The sequence below is a fragment of the Cottoperca gobio genome, chromosome 3 (genome assembly GCF_900634415.1).
Source record: "Cottoperca gobio chromosome 3, fCotGob3.1, whole genome shotgun sequence".
NCBI lineage: Eukaryota > Metazoa > Chordata > Actinopteri > Perciformes > Bovichtidae > Cottoperca > Cottoperca gobio.
In genome coordinates this window covers 5,218,762-5,240,925 of record NC_041357.1, presented here as the reverse complement: position 1 = coordinate 5,240,925, position 22,164 = coordinate 5,218,762, and the positions used below count along the sequence as shown (strand labels likewise).

Sequence of the window (22,164 nt, the reverse complement as noted above, 5' to 3'; positions counted from 1 at the left end):
TACTGACACTTGTGCTGTTAAGAGTAAAACTTGTTGTTCTGCGTTCAGTTGTAGACAGAGGGTTGACTGTACATTACTTACGGTAAGTACGTTACAAACAAGCCTGTTTTTCGCTCTGCAAAATTAGCATCCTAAATGAAAGTGTATCCTATCATCATAGTGAACGTGAATCAAGGATGCACCTTGCGAACTAAGCTAGCGCTAGCAATGGTTTCTGTCTCTTCCTGGCCCCTCTCCTCCCCAACTTCAACCTCTTGTTTAAATATGGTCGCTGCTGTTTCTGAAAAAAAAAGATAAAGATGGCGAGAGCCAAAAGGCCAAACTCAAGCCTGCAAAACCATAATCCACAAACCAAAGGGTGATGTCAAAACGCATTATTTGCACTAAAAGATTGACATAAAATAGGTTAAATCGCTTAAAGATGGATTAAAAGAAAACTTGTGCATAACAACTCACTGTTGTTTCTTCTCTGTGCCTGCCTACATTTAGCTTACAGTCGCACTCTTGCCTCCAATGCAGCATCGGAAGGGCTCTGAATAGAGGCTGACTACAGTGTAAGCTGTGGTCAGTGCACACAAAGCTTTTTGACAGCTGGCTCGCTTTAGGGGAGAAAAATGAAGGTGACTCATATCATTATTAAAGTATCAATTGAATAGCACTCTGTTAACAGCAGGGCTGCCGTGCAATTTTAGTTAAAGGGGGACAATTTTACATTATCGTTACATTAAAGTGAATTTATTTATTTGGCAGAAGAAATAAAATTCCGGAGAAACTTTTGTCAAGCCTTAGAAAAAATGCTTGGTGACTACAAATGTTCCTGTATTATATGGAGTGTGAGGTTCAAAAGGTGTCAGCATTCAACAGGGAAGTGCGTCAAAGAAAAGACTGTCCAGACAATATTTTTTGAAGTTAGAACCAAATTAGGGACTAAAAATCATTCCTTTTTCTTGTTTCTAAAAAGAATCTGTCTCTTGCAGGTCCCCAACTTTATGAAAGTGCAATGCTGTGTTGCTGATGTTTTTTAAAATGAAAGTTACTTGTCATATAAATGTTCCTATCACAACGTGAAATTATTGATTCAATGTGCACAAGCTGTCTACTGTTACTGTCCCTTATCCGAAGCACACAGACACAAATCAAAGGCTTTACCTCCCATTTTGGGCCAGTAGAAAGCCAATGATGGTTACAACATTTTTCATTATTGATAAATATGTTTATTCTCTCAAATATTCCATTCATTGATTAATAATTTGATCAAGAAAATAGTCAAAAATGGCCATTATCATTTTCTAACACAGAATGTGACGTCTTTAAATTGGATTTTGGATTGCTAGTTGAACAAAACAAGCAAAGATAAGCAGGACATCTTTACAAACTAAGAAGCTGGAGCTAGCGAATGTTTTTACAATGTTGCTTGAAAAACATTTGGTTGTTGATTCATTTTCTGTCGATCGACTAATAAATTAATCAACTAAGTTTTAGCTTTAGCTACAATAATGCTAGCTTGCACAAGCTGATCCTACATCCAGAGACAGTATGATATGTGCTTTCAGAAAATAACTCAAACCTCTGCCCACCAGTGGCCATTAGGAGGCATTACAGTGTCTTCAGAAGACACACTGAGCATGGCTGTCCCCATCCTCCCCTGCAGAACTGCTGAAGGGAGGATGCTGTGTCCTTGTTTTCACTCTCAGATTGATTAACTGACCTTGATACAATGATCAGCAGTGTGTGACAGTATGACAGCCAAAGACAAGTCGTACATGCATTTCAAGGCTGCAAAAAATGTCATTACAAACATTTAATTAAACAGTACAGTAACCCGGGACAGCTTACGCAAAAAAAAACAACAACTTTCTTTGCAGGTGTTCAGTCTAGCTCTGTAGCCTTATGAACATTTTAAAAGATGCATTCCGTCAAACGAATACACTTTTGAACCTTTGCCTCACTGTTGACTCTGTTGCATGAAATCCACTGAATTACGTCCACTCGCTGCGACTATTCGCATCCTTCATCATTACAAAAACAGGCACACAGCAGCTTGTACGACTGCTCGGGAACACAGCACACTCTCATTTACCTTCCCTTTCATGAACTTTGTTTGTTATTTACCTCCTTCCTTTTCATTTTTCATCCCTTTCTTCTTCATGGGTACGGCACACAACAAAAAAGGCGACTTTGTTTGAGAAACGACACTGTGGCTAAGGAGAAAGCTGCTTTTTGTCCTTAGTCTAATTGAGAGTCTTTTGCTATTCATCGGGGCCATGCAGCCAGGCCAGCGAGGGAGGCAATCTTATGCAGATCACATTGAAGGGCTTCATTACCTAGAAGCCGGCTACTTTTTGTTCTCCCTCAAGGGAAGAGCCGAGAGAGAGCAAAAGAGATTGTGAGTAAAAGGAGGCGAGTACAGAGAGAAGGAGAAAAAAAAGTGTGTGCATGAGAGAAAGAGAGGGAATGAGTTACAAAGAGAGTGCGTCTCTGCGGGCTACACAGGGGAGCAGGGACAAATTACACCTGAACAACAGCATCTTTCCGACTGCACCATGGATTTATGCTAACACGGAGAAAATATGTGTATTAGTGCACTTATATGTAGTGGTGCATGTGTGATCTGTGTGTGTCCATGATATACACATGCATTTACATGTACAGAGTGTGCCTGCACGCCCTAGAAACAAAATAATGCCCCAGGAGGATCTAAAGGGCTTATATGACTGCATCTGGACGAGTGACAGATGATGTTACATCCATAATTCAGAGGTACCTTGGATAATAAATAATATTTGGTTGAATTAGTAATACACATTTGTCTGTGATATTGAGCAGCTGTGACTGCGTGTATGTTTTGTTGTGTTTATTTACTCCTGAACAACATATGTGTTAGCGAGAGATATTTCCACGTTTTCTTTCCATACACTAATGGCTAACCATGAAACAACGAGGAGCTGAATAAGCAATGACTCTCTATTAGCTGCTGGGTGTAGCTACAGACAAGAGCAGCAGTGAAGAAGAACGGATGCAGAAAAAAAGGAGGCACTGGGTTATTGACAGGTGACGAGTATCACAGCCACAAACAGATGTGAAAAAAACAAGCCTAAACACAGGTCATGCACGTACACACACACAGATGCACAAGTGCAGATGCTGTTGCCAAATGAGGTGCGATAGATAGGAGTAGCAGGTTATTTGCAGAGAAACTCCAGCATGTCAGTTAAATCCTTTCTACCTCGGAGGCCTGTCCTATCCCCATTTAGCACGGCCACACCAAAGGGCAGGCTGGCATGCGCACTGACTGGCAGTTAGACAGGCCTGAGAGAGTCGCAGCCTTGGCCAGGTTCACCGCTCTGACCCCCTCTCACCCCAGCTCAGCCTGAGAGCCGCCCACTACCATCACCATAGCCCCGGCCTGCCACATCCCTGCCCAGCCCGGGAGCATGCTCGTCAGATGTGCCCCGGCCCAGCACTGGCCCAGCTCTGGCCCAGCTGCCCGCTATGTTAAAAAGCCAGGGGCCCCCTGCCACTCAGTCCATCTGCCAAGCTGCAGAGTCTAGGATCAGAGAAAAGAGAAACACAAACACCAGACAACCTCACTCTTAGCTCTCAAAGCTCAGATAAATGCCAGATAAAAGATGCACTAAAAATGTGCTTCTTTTTACTTATGTGGGTTGCTGTGAGCGTGAAATACTGCTCAGAGTTATTCAAGTTAAAATGCATTTAATGCATTCAGACTCAGAATTTCCAAGCCCAAGATATGTTCAAGATTTACTGCAAGATCAGCATGGCACAATAATATTTTTAGGTATATCAAGGAAGGGGATTTTTTATAGAACATCTGGTCCAAGTGGAGCATGAAATGCTCTGAAAATAGCTCAGCTTTCCCTGTATTGATCTGAAAGATGCCTATGTGTAGAGAAATAAATAAGTGAAGAGCAATGTGAATCAGTGATAGATAGATAGGTAGGTAGGTAGATATATAGATAGGTAGATAGATAGCTACACACAGAGACACATGCTTTGATGAAACATACAACAGTATTTAACAATGTTATCCTTCATGCAGGATTATGTATCAGTGTATCACTTCTAAAACGCTGTGGGTATTTAATCTTCTGTGATCACGTCGCGCTTTCTGCTGTATGTTGGAAGCGTGAGACGATCAGCTCCGATAAAGGTCTACGTCTCGCTCATTTCCATACGTTTCCCCTTGATCAAGTCGGCTCATTTATCGTCCAAATCTGCGATGACAAGCCTTTACTTATTTTCCCAGCTGCCGGGGGTGATGAGAGTGTAATCAGAAACATCATTAAGGCCCCTACATAGACGGCTGTGCCTGTTAGTCCTGTTACCCACACCCATAATAACTCTGAAAATGCAAATCAACTCCAGGTAATCTATTAATGTCACTTCAATTTTATGTCTGCACTCCAATTTAGCAGATCTTGACACATTTGGCTCGGATCCGTGCTTCCGTATAGGTACTCATTTTGCTGGGGTTTCGGAGAGCACGGCCTGCGCGACGAGGAGACGGGCCATCTGTCTACGCGTTCGCTTATTAATCGCCCTGATAATGAAGCACACTCACAGCCTAACACTCCTGGGGCATCTCTCGCACGAGTTCCATCCAGCAAAACAACTTTCAGCAAGTTTGTTTCGCAGTGTAGCAATTATTGTCATGCGCACCCCCCTTAGCGTAGGGAGGACGGTCTAGCGACCTCCTCCTAATTACCTGAAGCGTCTCTTCAAGCAGATTTTGTAATTTCCAACTACATCGCAACCTCCTTGTTAGCTGCAGAGGGGTAGCAAAGCCTCATCATTCCAGCATATGGTCGACAGACATATGGGGGGAACTTGTCAGCTTGTACTGGCCTTAAAGTCGAAGACCCCATTAACAGGAAAACGGGATCTACTAATCTTGGGAGATCTGAACAATCCGTGCAAATTAATTAGAATTTTATTCATGGCCGGGCTTCCACAAATAAGCAACAAACTAACTTTTTATTGAAGTTAGAGTGAGACATAATTATCTAATGGATATTAGTATGAAACTAAGTATACAGGAGAGATATGGAGAGGTAGAGTATATCAAATATTAATTTGACGTGTTATCTTTCAATTAAAAGACCACATGGTCCTTTACTTGCCTGAAGATTAGAGGTAGAGGAAATGACAAAACCCATGGATTTGCAAGACACGTAAAACTAAATCAACTAGATCTAAAAATAAACATATGGATAAATCTGCACTAATTAATATCTATATATGAACATTGGATTAATTGTGTAATATGGAAAGGGTTATGTGATGAACCAACTCCGCAAATATCGCCCAAAAATGACATTAATATACATTTTGGAGGCAATGAAATGTCGCCTGAATTATGGTTTTGAGATGTTGCTAATAAACGTATTTAGCAAGTCACAAAGTATAAAATATGATAAACTGATAACATGTTTCCTTTCTTTGTGAGATGAGATCTTCTAATACAACATCTGCTTATAACAACTAAACCCTTGTGAAACATTTTATAGTTATGTTCGGGCGCATGCAGAACTTGGTCATGGTTAGGGAAAGATTGTGGTCTTGGTTTATTACAGAAATGACTGCAGTGAATTGAAGCACGACACACAATGTGTTTATTAACATTTAACTGAAACCACAATCTTTTCCTAAACTTGACCGAGAGCCTTTGTTGCTTAATCCTACCCACACATTCACTGAAAAAAAACAAAAAAAATATCTGAACTTGATAGGCAGTGATTATGTTTCTTCAGAACATAATTGGGACACAAATTAGTAGGAGTACAAACACAATTTCTAGGAATTAGGGTTGCATGACATTACAACGTATTTACTATGTTGGCCCGAAGAGAGCTAAACAAACCTAAAACACAAACAGATGAAGACATCTCAAACATGTTGATGATGTCGCATTAAAAAGCAAATACTCTAAATAATTAAAAAAAAAGCAAACTAACTATACAAAAACACTGTAAGTCGCTACAGTGGAATAATGATTACGGGGCACACGCTAGTGTAATGCTACAATGCATCATCATTGAACGCTTCAAAAGTTATTTAGTCATTTTTCGTTTATTCTCATGCAAATGTCCAGCAACATGAGTGTTTAGTGCGCCTGTGCAAGCCCCAGTGTTCAGGTAACAAAACTACTTGGTACTCGGACGTGTCGTTACGTAAGTACAAAAGTTATGCAACAAACAAATGAACGATAACTTTCGGTTTCCCACGGAACACGAACAGCGGACTTGTGGGAAATTCTATTGTTTCTGGACCCACCCATCCAACCACGAACTCTCCCCCCCAGTTACTGTGTCACTCCTAAAGCACGTCACCTGTCCTGGCTCACTATTACGTGGGTTATATAGGAATTGACAGGTGGGTTATATACGAATAAGTATAACAATTAGTAAATGTACGTACAGTGTATGAGAACAGCCTGCATGCTGACACTAGTGCATAGCTAGAAACCCAGAATCAAATATCACACTGTAAAAATAGCAAAGCCAACTTAATTTTTAACATTATCGACAAGTAGTATATGCATTCATCATTTCCTGTGTTGGACTTGTTTCTGTAATTGCTTGTGTTTTCTGTATTTGCACAAACTTCCTGCCATGTGTTTTTATTTCTAAAGTTACAGTGCGTTGAGCTGTCCAGGCCACTGCACTTTAGCTTCCGTCCATCTGTTCATCCATTGTCTTGGTTTTCTAGCTCACAACCTCATTTCCAGTCGTGGCAGGCAGCTCCATACTTCTGAACATAGCGGAGCATTTAGCAGCAAAATAGATAATTTTTGTTTCAGGAAATGGTGCATAGAGAAGACAAAGCTTAAAGAAGAATGCAAATTAGACTTTTTGTCAAATTTGTCAAGTGCCATGAACCCTAAATCCAAATGAATTCTAGTGTTGCTCTGTGTCTGCTGAATGAGTAAATGAGTTCTCAAAAAATGTGTTAGTTTGTTCCACTGCCCCCATGAAAGTGGACAAAGAAATCAATGAATGCAACTTTAAAAACATGGTTGTTTCACTCGTTACTAAGATGTTGACATTTTGGAGATGCATTATTTCCCCCCTTGTCAAACAGCCCCATATAGTAACACCCAGTCGAGCACAGCGGTCACAAAATCTCTACGTACAACACACTTATCCTGGTTCCATACACTAATGAGATCAAACTCTATTCTGTAACTGTACTTTGAGAAACGATCCGCTCAACAATTAGAACCGTGGTCACCTTCCATTCTCAGCCATTCGGGGAAATGAAAGTCAGAGAAAAGTCACAGAACGCCACACGTCTTATCCGACCGGCCCCTTTAAAGGAAGAACAAAAGGTCTTTCTCCTTCATTTCCCATTAACCTCTGTGCACCTCCACACACAGGAAACATGGCGACCTCAGTGGCCCATGTCACATATCTCATCCGGCTGTGGGGACCGCTTCCTATGGGGGGTGGGGGGGATGACATTCAATGAGGTGGTTTTCTATCTAGCCGTAGTCCTTGGCAGATAAAAGATGGGTGTTGATATTTGTCTCCTGGTCTCACTGATACACCATGGACACGATAAGCAAGGAGCTGGTGAGACATTGATGAAGTCTGGAGTGGAACTGACAAGCTCTGTAAGTGGATAACATCGTGAAGAGAACCAGCCCTTTATGGTCCGGATTAGATTTTTGATTATTCGACGCAGGTGGGTTCTTGCTAAGCAGAATTACATCAGCACATTCAGCATTGTCTGCACGCAATACCAGACGTAATGCGGCATCTCTACTCTTAGCATGTGCCATGATTATATTGTAATGCGTAGTGGGAGAGATTTGCTCATATGCAGCAGACTTCAGCTACATCGGTTTATTTTCTATTCCCTTTTCCTGTGGACTTTATTAGTTATCCTCTGCACAGCACACTTTCAGTAATCCACCGAGGCCTGCACAAATTCTCATTTCAACGCAATAAAGATGAAACACCACTGTAAAAAAGAAAAAACCCCGGTTATTTATGAATATGAGGCGAGAGAGATGAATGACTTCTTGTTTGTTTGTCCGGAGCGTCACATTCTTCCCATAATGCCTTAGCACATGAAAACTTAGCAAGAGGAAAACTAGTCGCAGAAAAAAAAAAAGCCTTTCAAGCGAACAACTGAGCATTCGTGAATGTTTAATTAATCAGTAGTGACAAAAGGGAACAACAATCAACAAAGAGATGCCGATTTCCATTTCTTATGCATTATTCCCACTGGCAAATCACAGAGTGCTGTCAACTACCACTTTGCTCTCTACCCCATCACTGCGGCTGTCCCTGCGCTGCACTGACAAAACCCTTGGAGAGCTAAATTTCAACCGAGATCCAAAGCAGTGAGCAGCGGGGATCAAGTAACGGAGTTCAGACAACAAGAGTTCACTGTTATTATGTGTTTACATGGATTCTTTTGCACTGTGTTTTGTTCCTCTTTCCTCCCGCAGCAGCAGCAGCAGCTAATAAAAGTCATGATCATGAGAAGCTAAATCGTTGTTACCTCCAAGAACTGACGTAAAGGCTGCAACTACAGATGGGATTTCCCAAACAGATTCCATTACATACCTAGCACCATCTGCCCTCGCATGTTATGTCAGCTTTGTGACAGGTAACAAGGGGAAGCTCGATGAGAAAACACAATAACAAGCACATACCGCCCAACAACAGACCTCGGCACCCTCAGTGAACTCATCCAATGTCAAAACGGCATAAAGACACACTCTGATCTCCTTCCTGCTACTGATGGAAACATTTTCTACAAGACTCCTGCTGCTCTGTGGGTCAGTGGCAAGGCGTCCCTGAAGGGAAAAAAAAACACAGTGTACTGTTCCACTTACAGGCTTCTGCCAATCCTAGGTGAGCTATACGTTTGAATGATGTGATCAACATACAGTGGGCATGGATGGAATAAGAATGTGAATATTTGCATGTGAATATATGAATATAATAGTACACAAACACTTTCCATTTTGCTGTATGCTAGCTTGTGGGGATTGAAGAAAGGTAGCTTGTGGCAATTAGCATCAGTCAGTGTTGACAAGCTAACTGACAGTGTGGTGCTAACAGTTTGAAATGCAAACCCTTTATGCTTTTTAATGCTTCATCTATAATTATACTGAAACGCTTATATCTTGAATTATAAACTATCCACGCACACTCTTTTCTACAGCGAGGTTTGTTCAGCCTTCTTGCTGTGTTGCGTAGAAAAAAAGGGTCAAATTGTAAATGACTTTGATACCAAATAAAGTGATCCACTGTGGGTTCTGCTCCTAGTCCATTCCCTACAGGTTTTCAACACATTACATCTTGAACTTTCTAATCTTTTCATAAATATTTGATTGCAGTGATCACCAGAGTATACCACATAACTTACTGCACACATGAAAATGTTATAGAATGCAATACATTTCCACATTTTCCTCAAATGCTGCACATCATAAGACAGCATGGCCCTTGACCTATGCAAAGTGGAGAATAGCATTTTCTTACTGCTTGCCAGAAGGGTGAATGCTGTATTTACATATGCTGATATAGCATGTCAGAAATGTGCTCATGGTGCTTTTTCAGCTTCAGTAGAATTCAAGTTCAATCAAGCTTTCCTGATCTGGTGATTTGCATTTTTAGTTGGACTTCTTTGTGAGTGGGCTGTTCTGTACAAGATCTTACATTAGCGTTACGCAGGGTCGTCCCTATGATCCCAGGGTCCTATGTTCTTTAAACAAACTAACAATGTAATAGATTTGTTTTCTTTTCAAATTGCAAAAGAACGAAGGGACATGGACATCAAATGCAGTTTGATTGGTGGTCATTCAGCCACCGTGGAGAACTGTCTTGCTTCGGGGGTGTTTCAAGGAGCTATAAGCTGTAGGTGGGTGATTTCAAAATATTGACCCGGGGAAACAAACATTGAACATTTGACTTAGGGGAAAAACATTGTTAAAAATGTAAGATCCTTTGAAAGGTGTCTGTAATGTATCATAAGAGGATATTGGGTTGGGGAACATAAGACTCTTTTAGCATAGAACCCTATGAACATGGATACACTCCCCATTACGCGACATAGCTAAGAGTGTGTTGACACTGACGCCAGTTCTTCAGTTGCAGCACTGCATTATGGACGAAGTTCTAGGGATTTGATTTATCATTGTCGTATTTTCATTTTCCGAACAACTCATAGCAAGCAAGCATGTAAATAAGCATACTCATTTCCTCTTGTTCCTCCTCACTCATTATTTTATGCAATAGCCCATTAGAGATCAGCCGTCTCGGAATTCTCACACACTGACTAGGCTTCAGACCAGAAAATAAATATGTTTCTTGTGACTCACCAACAGCAGACATTTCTGGAACAGAGGCTCGGTACGGGCCTTCGTTGAACTGCGGAGGGTTGTCGTTAATGTCCTGGACTTTGATGATGAACTCGGACGGTGGCTCCAAGGGCTCGTCTGTGTCAGCATTAACAACCTGGGCTGTTAGCGTGTACTCTGCCTTCTCCTCGCGGTCCAGCCTCTTCATGGCGTGGATGTCGCCTGTTAATTCATTAATGGCAAAGATGGTGCCCGCACCCTCACCCGCCAGGACGTACTTGATGTTCTTGCCGCCCACATCCAAGTCTGTGTGTAGCTGCAATTAAACAGAGAAGAAAAATAATAGATGAAGTTTAAAGGTGGAGCAGAGTGATCCCACTGTGTAAACAGAGATGGTGGGGTTGGGGTGGGGGGGGGTTAATCAGTGAAAGTTGATATGCTTAGCAGATTTGAGAAGTTCTCACCATGTAAAGGCAGATAAGTGTATAGTGTGAATGTAATGTGTTGTGTTTTTCTGCTGTGCTTGGCTGCAACTAGTTTAGCAAGGATACTAAACGTGGCTCAACATAGCCTACACTTTGCTAAATGAGGCCCACTGGGGGCAATAGCTTTATAAGTAGCACAGGAAATGGACCTTAGCCTACATTGTTCCTCATTATACATCGCAAATACATCATACAAACACACAATGTGGGGGGATATTGCTCCCTACAGTCTGAAATTCACAGAACGAAAAAGCCAGAAGTGCTTTGAATGTGTATTCCACCACAAAAGTATCAGAATCCATAAAAAATTCAAGAGGAAACTCTGCACATGATGATTCAAGCTCACAAATAACTAGCCCTAAGTTACTGGACGACACTGCATGTTCCTCATTATTTTTGTAATTACAGTTTCATTAGTTCACTAAGGCTGCATTACGTGCTAGACTGAGTGGTTGGCTCCCACTCGCCGCATAGCTGAGTATAACTAATGAGTCTGACAATGCTACATAGGGCTGCTGAAACATCTGTGGACCGAAGAACGGGCAAAACCGTCTGTTTCTAAAAAGCTAAATTGGAAGTGCAGGAGACAAACTCGGGACGAAAAAGGTCGTAGAAAAAGGGAAACACCAGGGCTTTGTCATTAGGAAGGCACAGAACTTTGCTTGTATTCACATAAACAAGCTCTTATTTTACTGTAAGTCACGTTTCATATAAGCCTTTTAGATCCCCGAGGGGAGTGACTTTCAGATGGGAAGGGAGAGGCGCTGAGAAGAACATTTACAAATCCAGCAATGTTGCAGTGTTGTTGTGACACGGCTGGCAGCCCTCTTTTTTTTCACTTTGTATTTTTTGTCAATATACATGCCTCTCAAAAACACACACACACACACACACACACACAACTGAGCACACAGCGCATGCATCTAAACATCTGTATTCAGCAGCTTTAATTTCATTTCCTGCTTCAGTGTTTCAACGGAGATTCCTGTGGGAGCGTGGTTAGGGTGCAGAATAGCGAGGTAAAAATCTGCCGGTAAGAATCCCGACCTCTAAACCCCCCGCAATGTTTTTATAAGCCGGCTTTTATGCATATACTGTCTCGGAGGTGTTGTTTGCAGACACTGACAAAGCACATTCACTTAAATTGTCACACCTTGCACTTTTGTTTTCCTAATTGTGCCATCATTTCACATGAATGATGTAGCTCATTAACACCAATGCCTTGCAACATCCTGCACACTGAGAAACTCTTTAAATGAGCTCAAATTAATGATGGTCTGTCATTGTTTTTTATCCTATGTGTGACTTCTTGTGTGTAGTGGTATGCCTGCAGCTCGACGTGTATGGCGGCATGTTTCTCACATAGAAGTGCAAATTGAAATGGACAGTCAGAACAGTTGTTTTCAAGGTCAAGAATGAACTGTCAAGCACAGTAATGTTGATCAAGTTCCATAATAACGATGCATTAAAGATGAGTGAGAGTCCACTTTTTATATGAAATGGAATTTAGGTTTGCGGCTTTTTTTGTAAAATCATTTAAATAGTTATTGACCATGAAGATTTATGCATCTGGTGAGCAGATTTGTTGCATGTAATTCCCCATATGTCTCTTTCTTCGGTCATTTCCTGTCATCTCTCTACTTTCAACTATAAAGACATAAAAATGCCTCGAAAGAATAAATAAAACTAGAATGGCTCGGAGAGTGCAGACCTCCGCCAAGGCCAATGGTGAGCTTTAAGTCATAACGTGGAAACAACATGGACGCTACAAAGGAGATGTGTTGTTTTTTCATGGCTCAGAGCATTTTAAAAAACTGTATAAAATATTTTTACGAGTTTTTGTTTTCCAACTTGGGAAGTCATTTTTCAGATTCTTTTCAAAATGTAATAGGTTCTTTCTTGGCCCATACTGCAGCCTTCCACCAAATATCATGAAAATCGGGTCAGAAGTATTTCCATAACGGACATTTAAAACACCAAAACGAGCCAAAAACATGATCTCCTTGATACGCTTACTGCCTAGATTGCTTTCAGAAGATTGATTCCTCTTTTTGTAACATTTAACATTTAAATAGAGATTTCTCGTTGTATAGCTCTCCACGTCTATCACAAACCACGGTTCATTCTGGCTGACAAGTTAACAAAAATGACGGATGAATGACTAAATCCTGAACAAAAATGGCATACTGTGTGCTTTAAAAAAAAAAAATTCAAGCAATCCATCATCACTTTGCTAGAATCTGCCACTTCTAACATCGCATTCCCTGAAAGTTGGGCCGAGCTGGCTGTAACCAGCGGCAGCTCTTCTCCTCTGAATGTCCTGGTCGCCCACTTCTTAGACAGCCTTCGCACTGGAGTGCAAAAACGGTCATGAAAGAGTACAATTACTGAAGGGGGGGATCTGTCACAGGTCCCTGTCATTAACTGAGTTGCCTGGGCAACTAGAACAGCACCAAGAATCAGTGGCATTCAGGAAACAAGCAACGTTCTGTAGTCATGATGACAATGTGCTACAATGCAGAGTCCCAAACACCAATACTGTATTCTGAGCACAGGTTGTTTAGGCATTTAGATCACCGCCCTGGCTATGTTGATTCTGTATCTGAGTAGTAACGGTGGCAATAGAGTATAATAATAATAGAATAATGTTAGTAACCTGTCTTTACTGGCTATAAGGTCTAAAGCCCTATTCACACAGGATTAGTACAACCAGGGGACCTCATAGGACTTAGAAATGATTCCTGAATTTTACTGACAGTATCCCTCTGATATGATGTCAAGGCTCTCCGTATAATCAGCTTATATTTAAATGAATATATAATATTTGTATCTAATATTATAAACAATATATTATTAAGCACTATTTATGGTCCTATAATATTGACAAAGACCTCTTGCTCCGGTTACCGTGAAAATGGGTCTGTCGTGTAGCTACATGGGCCTCCTGAATTTGCACGTAAAACACTGTCGAAAGTTTAAGTAATAATTCTGTGATACGCGGAAAAAGGCGCGGAGGAAACTAAAAACTTTGCGAAAACTAAAATATGATCAGAAATTACCAAGACACCGATTTGCGTAGGACTCATTTTTATCACATGACGTTGATGTGATGTTGGCAAAGTATATATATATATATGTATATATATATATAGCATATATAATGAATCTGCAACTCAGAGATAAAGAAAACCTTGGTTGACTGCAGAAAATACCTTGTGGCATTACTTTACAATACTCTTTTTGCTTTGTTCCAGGACTGTTGTGCACACGCATGCCCAATCACACACACACACACACACACACACACACACACACACACACACACACACACACACACACACACACACACACACACTCACAAGCACACCTCCATTTGCCAGCTCCCAATCAGGGGCTGCATGGGACTGCTTATTCTGTCGGCAGAGGAGGAAATATGTCAGTCCCTGCTGAAGAAGAGCTTTTTACGGCAATCACTTGAACAATCAATGTGTCCTAATGAGGAAGATTCCACAGTTTCTACTCCCACCCCACAACCCCCTGCCCCAGCCTCGGGTTCCACATACTTAAGTGTAGCCCTCCAGAGGGAACTAATGATTTTGCTCCTTGTCAGGGCAAATTGTAGATAGGACATGTGCTCCTCCTTTGTATGTACCAGTAGGACTGGAGAAAAAGAGGGAGAGTGAAGCGAGGAGCAAGAGGGAGGAGATGCTGTCACTGTGATGCAGCTTGTCAGCTTCTGTCTGCTAGAACAGACCGTACACAGTACGTCTCACTGCCTTCTCCAAATCCTACCTCAGTTAGTCCTCGTTAGTGGTCAACCACTGAGGTACCACTTCCCATGATGCTTATGTATATAATGCATTGTAAACATATTTAATCTTCTTATAGCACAGTATAAAAATACAATTATAAGCACTCATAAATATCAATAATACTTTATTGATGCACATTATAAAGCAGTTTATGATAACTTATAAGGGTCAAAGAAAGTGTTACCATTCCTACTTTTGCTTAATTTACAAAATATTTTTTGATTGGTGTTAGTACTCAGATCCTTTACAAGAGTAAACAATGCTCCATTATAATAAACTAAATGTACAAAAGTGTAATCAGCTAAATGTACTCAAAGTATCAAAAGTAAAATAACAAGAAACAATTACTTTTACTAGTACAAGAAAAATGGCCCCTGTGACTGATGTATCTTTTTTTGTCTTATTTTGGACTTTGTATTATTATATATTGGATACATTTAGGATAGTTTGAGTACCAGACTGTTATTCAAATGAAACCATTTGAGAAGTTTGGAACAATTACAAATACACAACTAAAACATCTGACAACGGGCCCCGACTACACACTTCTTGTAAGTCGTCACAAGCCAAACAGTTTGTGAACAATTTTAACTTGAAATGTTTAATCTTGAGAATGAACTCTTGAGAATGCATTGCATGCAACAAGCACAATATTTCCCTTTGAACTGTAGAGGATCAATAGAACTATAAAGTAACAAAGTGAACAAATACCTCAAATTTGTACAATTCTTGAGTACTTTTCCACCACTGATATTTATAGTAATATGCTGCATTTGATGTTATTTTATATAGCAAATGATACAAACTGGCAAAAGGGTAGTACAGCACCGAAGTGTTCTGTATAATGCATCATTGTGTTGACTCTAAATGTCATGTTTGGTTAGATCATGACGTGGTGAAAATAACAGACTTGTTTAACCAAGGTTTGCATGACCAGACGGGAAAATGTCATGTTACCCATTAAATATGTAGTGAATTGCATGTTGTTATGTAAAATGTATGGGAACCCCAAGGCCATGCACTGTGTGGACTAGTTTACATAGCACCTTTTGTAACAGCCAGATGTTGACCTTTTATTATTCAGTTCAGTCACTTATTATGGCCCATTTCTACTCATCTGGTCAACGTGACCCAGTCTCACAGAACAAATCCAAAGAATTCATACAAGAGGGCCTAATACTGCAGTGAGGGATCAACAGGGGTAATTCATTGCCAAAAGTGGTAAAATTAGAGCTACCATTTTTTCTCCATCTGTACACCCTTAGGCAACTGTAGCCTAAATAGTTACTCCACATAGATTCTGCTCAAACATGTCTAAAAATGAATTGTAGCTTCCTCCCATTTGTTGGATTTCGACTCTGTTAATTACACCTACATGAATAATCTGTAATTCTAAATATTGCAATAACATTTTGAATGTACGGAGCAGATGGCGCGATGCATGATATATGATACACTTAGCTATTCTTGGGAACATTTTCCCTCCAGTCTGTCTCATGGCACGTAACGTTTTATCAAATTGGACAGAAAAGTTCCCTTCTGGTGTGAACTACAGCAGACTTCATTGGAGGAAAGCGTAGCGTGAACATACGTTGCGTTGAAATAAGAATTTACAATTAGAAATACTGTAACCTGAAACATTTTAGGCTCCTTGTACAAATGAGGCCAAAGTATGTATCGTGAGTCGCAACGGCGTCATCTAAATGAAATATAATGCAACGTATTGTTATGTAAATGCTAAAAATATCTAAAAGATATATACATTTATACTTCTGTCCAGCAAATTAAGATTCTTGTCGTGATTTGGTGATAATAAAACTCTTTAAATGCATTAGGTTGTCTACTTGCATTAGCCACAAAGGAATTCTATCCATGGCGATTTTGGGACATTTGTTGCAATAGAACAATAATCAATAATACTCTCCTGAAAGGTCAAACACTGTTTTCATGGAGGCCAAAAGGGTGTAAGAGAACCTTCCATGCTCTCCTGTTCATCTATTATCAGTGCAGACAGTCTTTCTTTATTGAGACAATGAGAAGGAGATGGTGTCATGACCCACATGCAAGCAAAGGTGACGGTTTGCAATTGAAACACGGTCCTCTCAGAATAAGTACAGTAATTACAATCAGTGCAGACTCTCCCAGTGTTATACCTTCTCCACACAGCTTCTTTTTTCTTTCTTTTAGTGGACAGAGAACTGAATATTCGGCAAGCTTTCGCCTTTCGCTCTCAATCTGTTCTATTTTCCTCTTGGACAATCGTGAATTAATGAGACAAACAAAAAAACGAGACAATTTGTATTGGATTTGTGTGCAATCTGTACCAAGGTCAATCAGGGGTAATGTGTTCCATGTCCATCCCTGCACTTTGAGCAATGGCACATGAGTTGCATTCTCTGCCAGCGGCGCATTATTGCTTGTGGAGAATAAGTCAAAGTCAAAGCAGCTACCTTTAGAACAAGAGGGCAACACAATTAGATTTAGCCACCCATGAAAAGCCTTTTGTTTGTGAGTGTGGATGCATGGGAGGATGCATTTTAATCATTGGAGGGTACGGTGTCACCACAGAGAGAGAACTGGGAAAAATAAAATAAAATAACTCTGCATAATGTGGCCGGGCCGTGGGCAACATCAGCTCTCACTTCAAGAATGACCTATGTACATGCAAGCAATATTCAGTATAGATTTTTTACCGCCTGCCCATTACAGCCTGTTGTTACAACATTACACAATCAGTGTGTGCATTGGTGTGTGCCCAATGCAACCCTCATTGCCAGAAAACAAAGGTAAATAAGAAACACAAGTTCTAGTTTAAAGCATTTGTCCAATTCTTGGCAGCTTTACCTGCTTCCAGTGAAGAGCTCTGCTGCCTGAAGTACAACCTGTGATTTGTGCAAAACAAACAAATACCAAAAAAAAAGAAAGAAATGTTCTAAGCAACAAAGAGCCGTGAACAAAGTTTAAATGAGCTTGGCTGCGGAGGTTGCGATGCACACGCTGAGTGTTAAATAGAGGGAGATTTTTTAGCATTAACCTCGACTACTGTCATTAGCCTACCTGTGGGCCCCAAACTCATCGGTATACACAACATGCTGGAGGCGGGTGGGTGCGGAGGGGTGGCAAACAAAACAAGCTTAATCAAGGAGCACAACAGTTTTCTCTTTCTTCAGCGTGGCTGACCTAATCAAATCAAGGAACGAGATTGATTTCACGAGGTGCAGATGGATCCCGTAGCAAGTCTAATTCAATGTGCCGGCTCTCCACTATGATGTGTTTTCTCGCTCCAGATGGTGCTGCTCGGGTTTATAATTCATACTTCAACATTTTACTCCCCTCCTTCTCCCCTTTTTTCCACCCTCTTTCTTTCACTCGCTCACTCACAGGCTTTTCTTTTTTATCCTTTTTTCTGTTCATAGTTTAACCACTGAGTAAATGAGTGTGGATCTGACAAACCAGCGATCCTGTGAACTCGTTAAATGTCACGAATAACCGTCTGTTGAGTTTTCACTGTGGAAATGTTGTGGCTCATGTTTAGGAAAGTCAAGCAGAAGAGGAGCCCAGTATAGTATACAATGTGAGGGAGTGTACAAATATGATTATGTAGGAGAGGAGGTCAGTAAAGGGTTAGCATATTGTAATTTATCTTTAGACTGAAGGTAGGGTAGTCTAACTTTTGAGAGTCTGCTATTATTTTCTCATTCCAAATGTATTTTTCTTCAAGCCCTATTTTGCACTATACTTAACAGTTGCCATGGTTCATAAAGATGCTCTTTGCAGAGGACAACAGATCTGCCTCTGTATCAGGGATGTATCAATATTGCAACAGCGTTATCACGTTGTTAGGTTTAAATTGGCACACACGATTAAGCAAGTTGTACAAAACTAACACTTTTATATTATATTTGACATGTTGTGAGGAGGGTGTTGCATATATTTCTCAAAGTCATGAGGCGTGTTCAAAGAAAATGTTAATAACCCATCTTTTTTGCAAAATGAAACGTAAAGTTCTGCCCTCCCTCATTAACCCAATCATATCTGTACAGACCCTAAAAGCAGCAACAGCAGACTATACAAATGAACATATAAAAGAGATATTTATATACATGTTTAACTACTCTATTAAATTGGATTAATCATAGGAATCATACTCTGTCGTATTTTGATCATTGGTTTGTGTCGTCCGCTGGTCTGCTCTAAATATAGAGTAAAAAGTCAAATGTAAATAGTTAATTTCCAACTTCGAAAATGATGTGCATACTGTACCATATGTGAGAATATGTGTTGCATAATCTACTGTGAATCTGGGTTAAATGAAATAATGGAAAACAAATTAAAATTAGTGAACAAACCTGCAAGAAGAAAGAGTCATAATTCAGATTTTCTTTGCATTCCAATCAGCATATTTTAAGAGGTGTTTCATATATAGTATATACCGTATATAGAAATACACATATTTCCATAATTGGAAGACGAAGTGCCGGAGCCATTCTTTGGAGCTTATTCCTGCGGAAAAATGCAGATGTGCTCCACAGTGCCTGTTTCCAGCTGTCAAAGTCATTGTTCTCAACCTGAGAAGCCTTGCAAATTAGCCAGTTTCAATGCCAACTGCCACTGCTGGAAAGGCATGCATTGCTGGTTTTGAAAAAGTCCTGCAGGTATGCAGTAAGTTTTCTGTATGGGGGACTTGAATAATGGGCTGTGACAGCTTCTGCTAAGCACTTTTGTTTCTCTTATATCAAGCCTCTACTGTTGGTGCTCTCTTATAACAGCACTGCAGGCTCTAGCTTTATTATATCAATTGTTAATGTGCACTAACTGCAAAGATTTGTAACTTTGAATGCCAAAAGCTGCTCCATCATGTAAGGACAGCTGTCAGATTTACGAGCAAGTTATCTAGCGACACCAATCGCTGTCAAAAACAGGGCCATGACCTATCTGTGTAAAACCTCTAAGAATAGGAGTTCTGATCTCATCTCCAGAAGGATCAATATCCCAGCTACATTATTTTGACTAAGTATCTTTTTTGTACATCACTAGCTTAATACAGCATCCAAACTGACAGCACAAAGGCTTTGCATGTATCTGCTGCATCTTTTCAACACTCAAAGCCAACATATCTCTCTATGGGGTTCGGCTGTTAAAAGCAGGTATTGGAAAGCGTTTTTTTGCTCAGACCTAAGAACAAAAGGCTGTGTAAATTAGGGCTTCATTGGCTATATTAATAATCATCTGCGCCTTTTCCTTTGAGAGGCCTGTGATATCGAGTATCATTAGACATGCAAATAACAGCTCCATTTTCCCATCCCTGGGATTAGAAAGGAAAGGGAGAAAAATGAAGAAGAGGCATGGCTGTGGCAGAAACAATTAAGCCGTCCTCTTCGCGGAAGCACTTGGCAGCTGGCTTCAGACTGGTAAGGGGGAGTGCGGGGGGCTCCTTTTGGCAAGGCAGCGACGTCAACACGCTTGTCTGAGTGAATGTGCATTTGCGCGGAGCATCGCTTTAGGATGTCAGATCACCTTGGAGTGGACGGCAGCTACAAGCACAAGCGCTCCCTCTGTGTGTCGTGATGCCACTATATGTGTTGCACACTCACAGACCAGGAAAGGGAGTGTGTAGGGAGGGAGCGAGGGGAGTACAAAGGAGCAGGGGAAAGTAGACAAGAGAGAGGAGTCATCTCTGTTGTTTTAACGCATGGATGACATGTTCCTTTTATCTTTTCCCTCACCCCACACTGGCGACCATCGAGTGCATTACTGCGTCGCTCAGAGACAGAATCCCCCAGCCCCCCAACGCCACATTAGATAAATATCCAAGACATCTCTCCCGCTTACATAATCATATCCTGCGGCTAAACAGGGCCAACTTTTACATCCTGTTGCACCACTCCAGGAGCACAAAACCAAGAAGCGGCAATAGAAATGATACCGAAGCCCTCCTGGAATGCCGCACTTGAGATGAAGTACGACTAAATATTTTCATACACTAAAGTGAAAGTAATTTACTTGTTCCTTCGGCGCTTGGGAAAGGGGGAGTGGGCATGGAAATTGCCTCTTATAACCCATTTCCCTGATTCCCTTGTTACCTTCACTTCATTTCCAAGTTATCTTCATCTTTCCGCATCTTGCCATCACAAAACAAAGCTACTGAAGCTGTGGGGGAAAAAAAATCAATCTTTGTCTGTTAAAAGGTTACCTAAAGAAAAGTAAGAAAGCAGGTTGGGCCTAGAGGGTATTATAGCTCTAAGATCCAGCAGGTTGCGTTTTTTAGTTTCTCTGTGAGCCTATAAAAGAGAGGACACACATTACACGTGCCAACTCTCAATGAGAGACTGCGGATGAAAGTGTGCAGGCCACTAAGTTCAGTCCGTCATGCTGGAGACGAAGACGAGACAGTGAGTCAAAAAGTCCCAGAATTCCGACGTGACCCCCTGAAATGCTCACGTCTCCTCACATCTCCCTCTCTTTCTTCATCACTCTCTTCCCCCTCTCCTGCTCTCGCTCTGTGTCTTTTTCTGGAATTGCCCGTCGGTAATGTCAACAGAGATTTCACGGCACAGTGCCAGTGCATCAGCCGGGCTCACATTTCCCCTACCTGTGATTTACATCAGAGAAGAGGCTCATGGGGGATTTTCCATGCCAGCAGAGGGAGGGGGGTGGAGCTCGTACCCTGGGGCTTGACGCAGTAAGGCACTCTAACAATGGTGGCATAGACCACCCAGCTGAGAGAGGTTTTACTGCAAAGCGAACCTGCATGACTGCATTCAGGCCCTGCGCCTTAAATGTCACCAGTTCTCTGACAGCACACAGGTCACACTGACTGACTGATCGGAGCACATGCATTTAGCTTATCAGCCTGTATGTTTGCATGTATGTATAACATGTGTTAAAGTTGCATTATTTTATGTTTTTGAAAGATTAAATTGCTATTATTAATAATACATTTTCTGTTATGGTAAAAACACCATCTAGACCTTCATGTAAGTCAAATGCAACACTAAAATCTACTTTTTTTGAGTTACTATAATAAATGTACGGCCGCTGTATAGCATCTATTGATCCAGGTCCCATTCTGTAATGTTCATTGCAACTGGAGTTATTTTCCCTATTCCGGATGAAATCCAGTAAATCTGTCCACATCAGCTTAATGTCTTAAACGTCATTCAGAACACACACACACACACACACACACACACACACACACACACACACACGTAAGATAAGATCAATTATTAAATAAGATAAGAAGAGGACTACAATAAGAATACAAATAAAATAGAAAGTATACAAGAGCAACTGGAGACAAAGTGATGAGGTATTGTTTATTAGTGTCCATTTATAAAAAATATTATTTGAAAAAAATATTTCTTTCTAATAAGTTATGGTCAGAGAGGAACCTCTATTATACCAGTAATGACACTGACAGGCTAAGATCTATTATTTAACTGAAACCCCAAATCACCCTGTCATATCTACAATAACACTTCCCAACATGTGTCCTGTCTGAGTATTCCACACGTTCAAAAGGACAATG

At 40.8% G+C, this 22,164-nt stretch overlaps 1 protein-coding gene across 1 annotated transcript in view; it reads right to left on the bottom strand.

Moving 5' to 3' along the window:
- cdh8 (cadherin 8) overlaps positions 1-22,164 on the bottom strand; it is a 95,636-nt gene that overhangs the window by 48,664 nt on the left and 24,808 nt on the right. Inside the window, 1 exon segment of the mRNA XM_029461690.1 lies at positions 10,358-10,652. Within this exon segment, the coding sequence (XP_029317550.1) occupies positions 10,358-10,652 (295 nt within the window).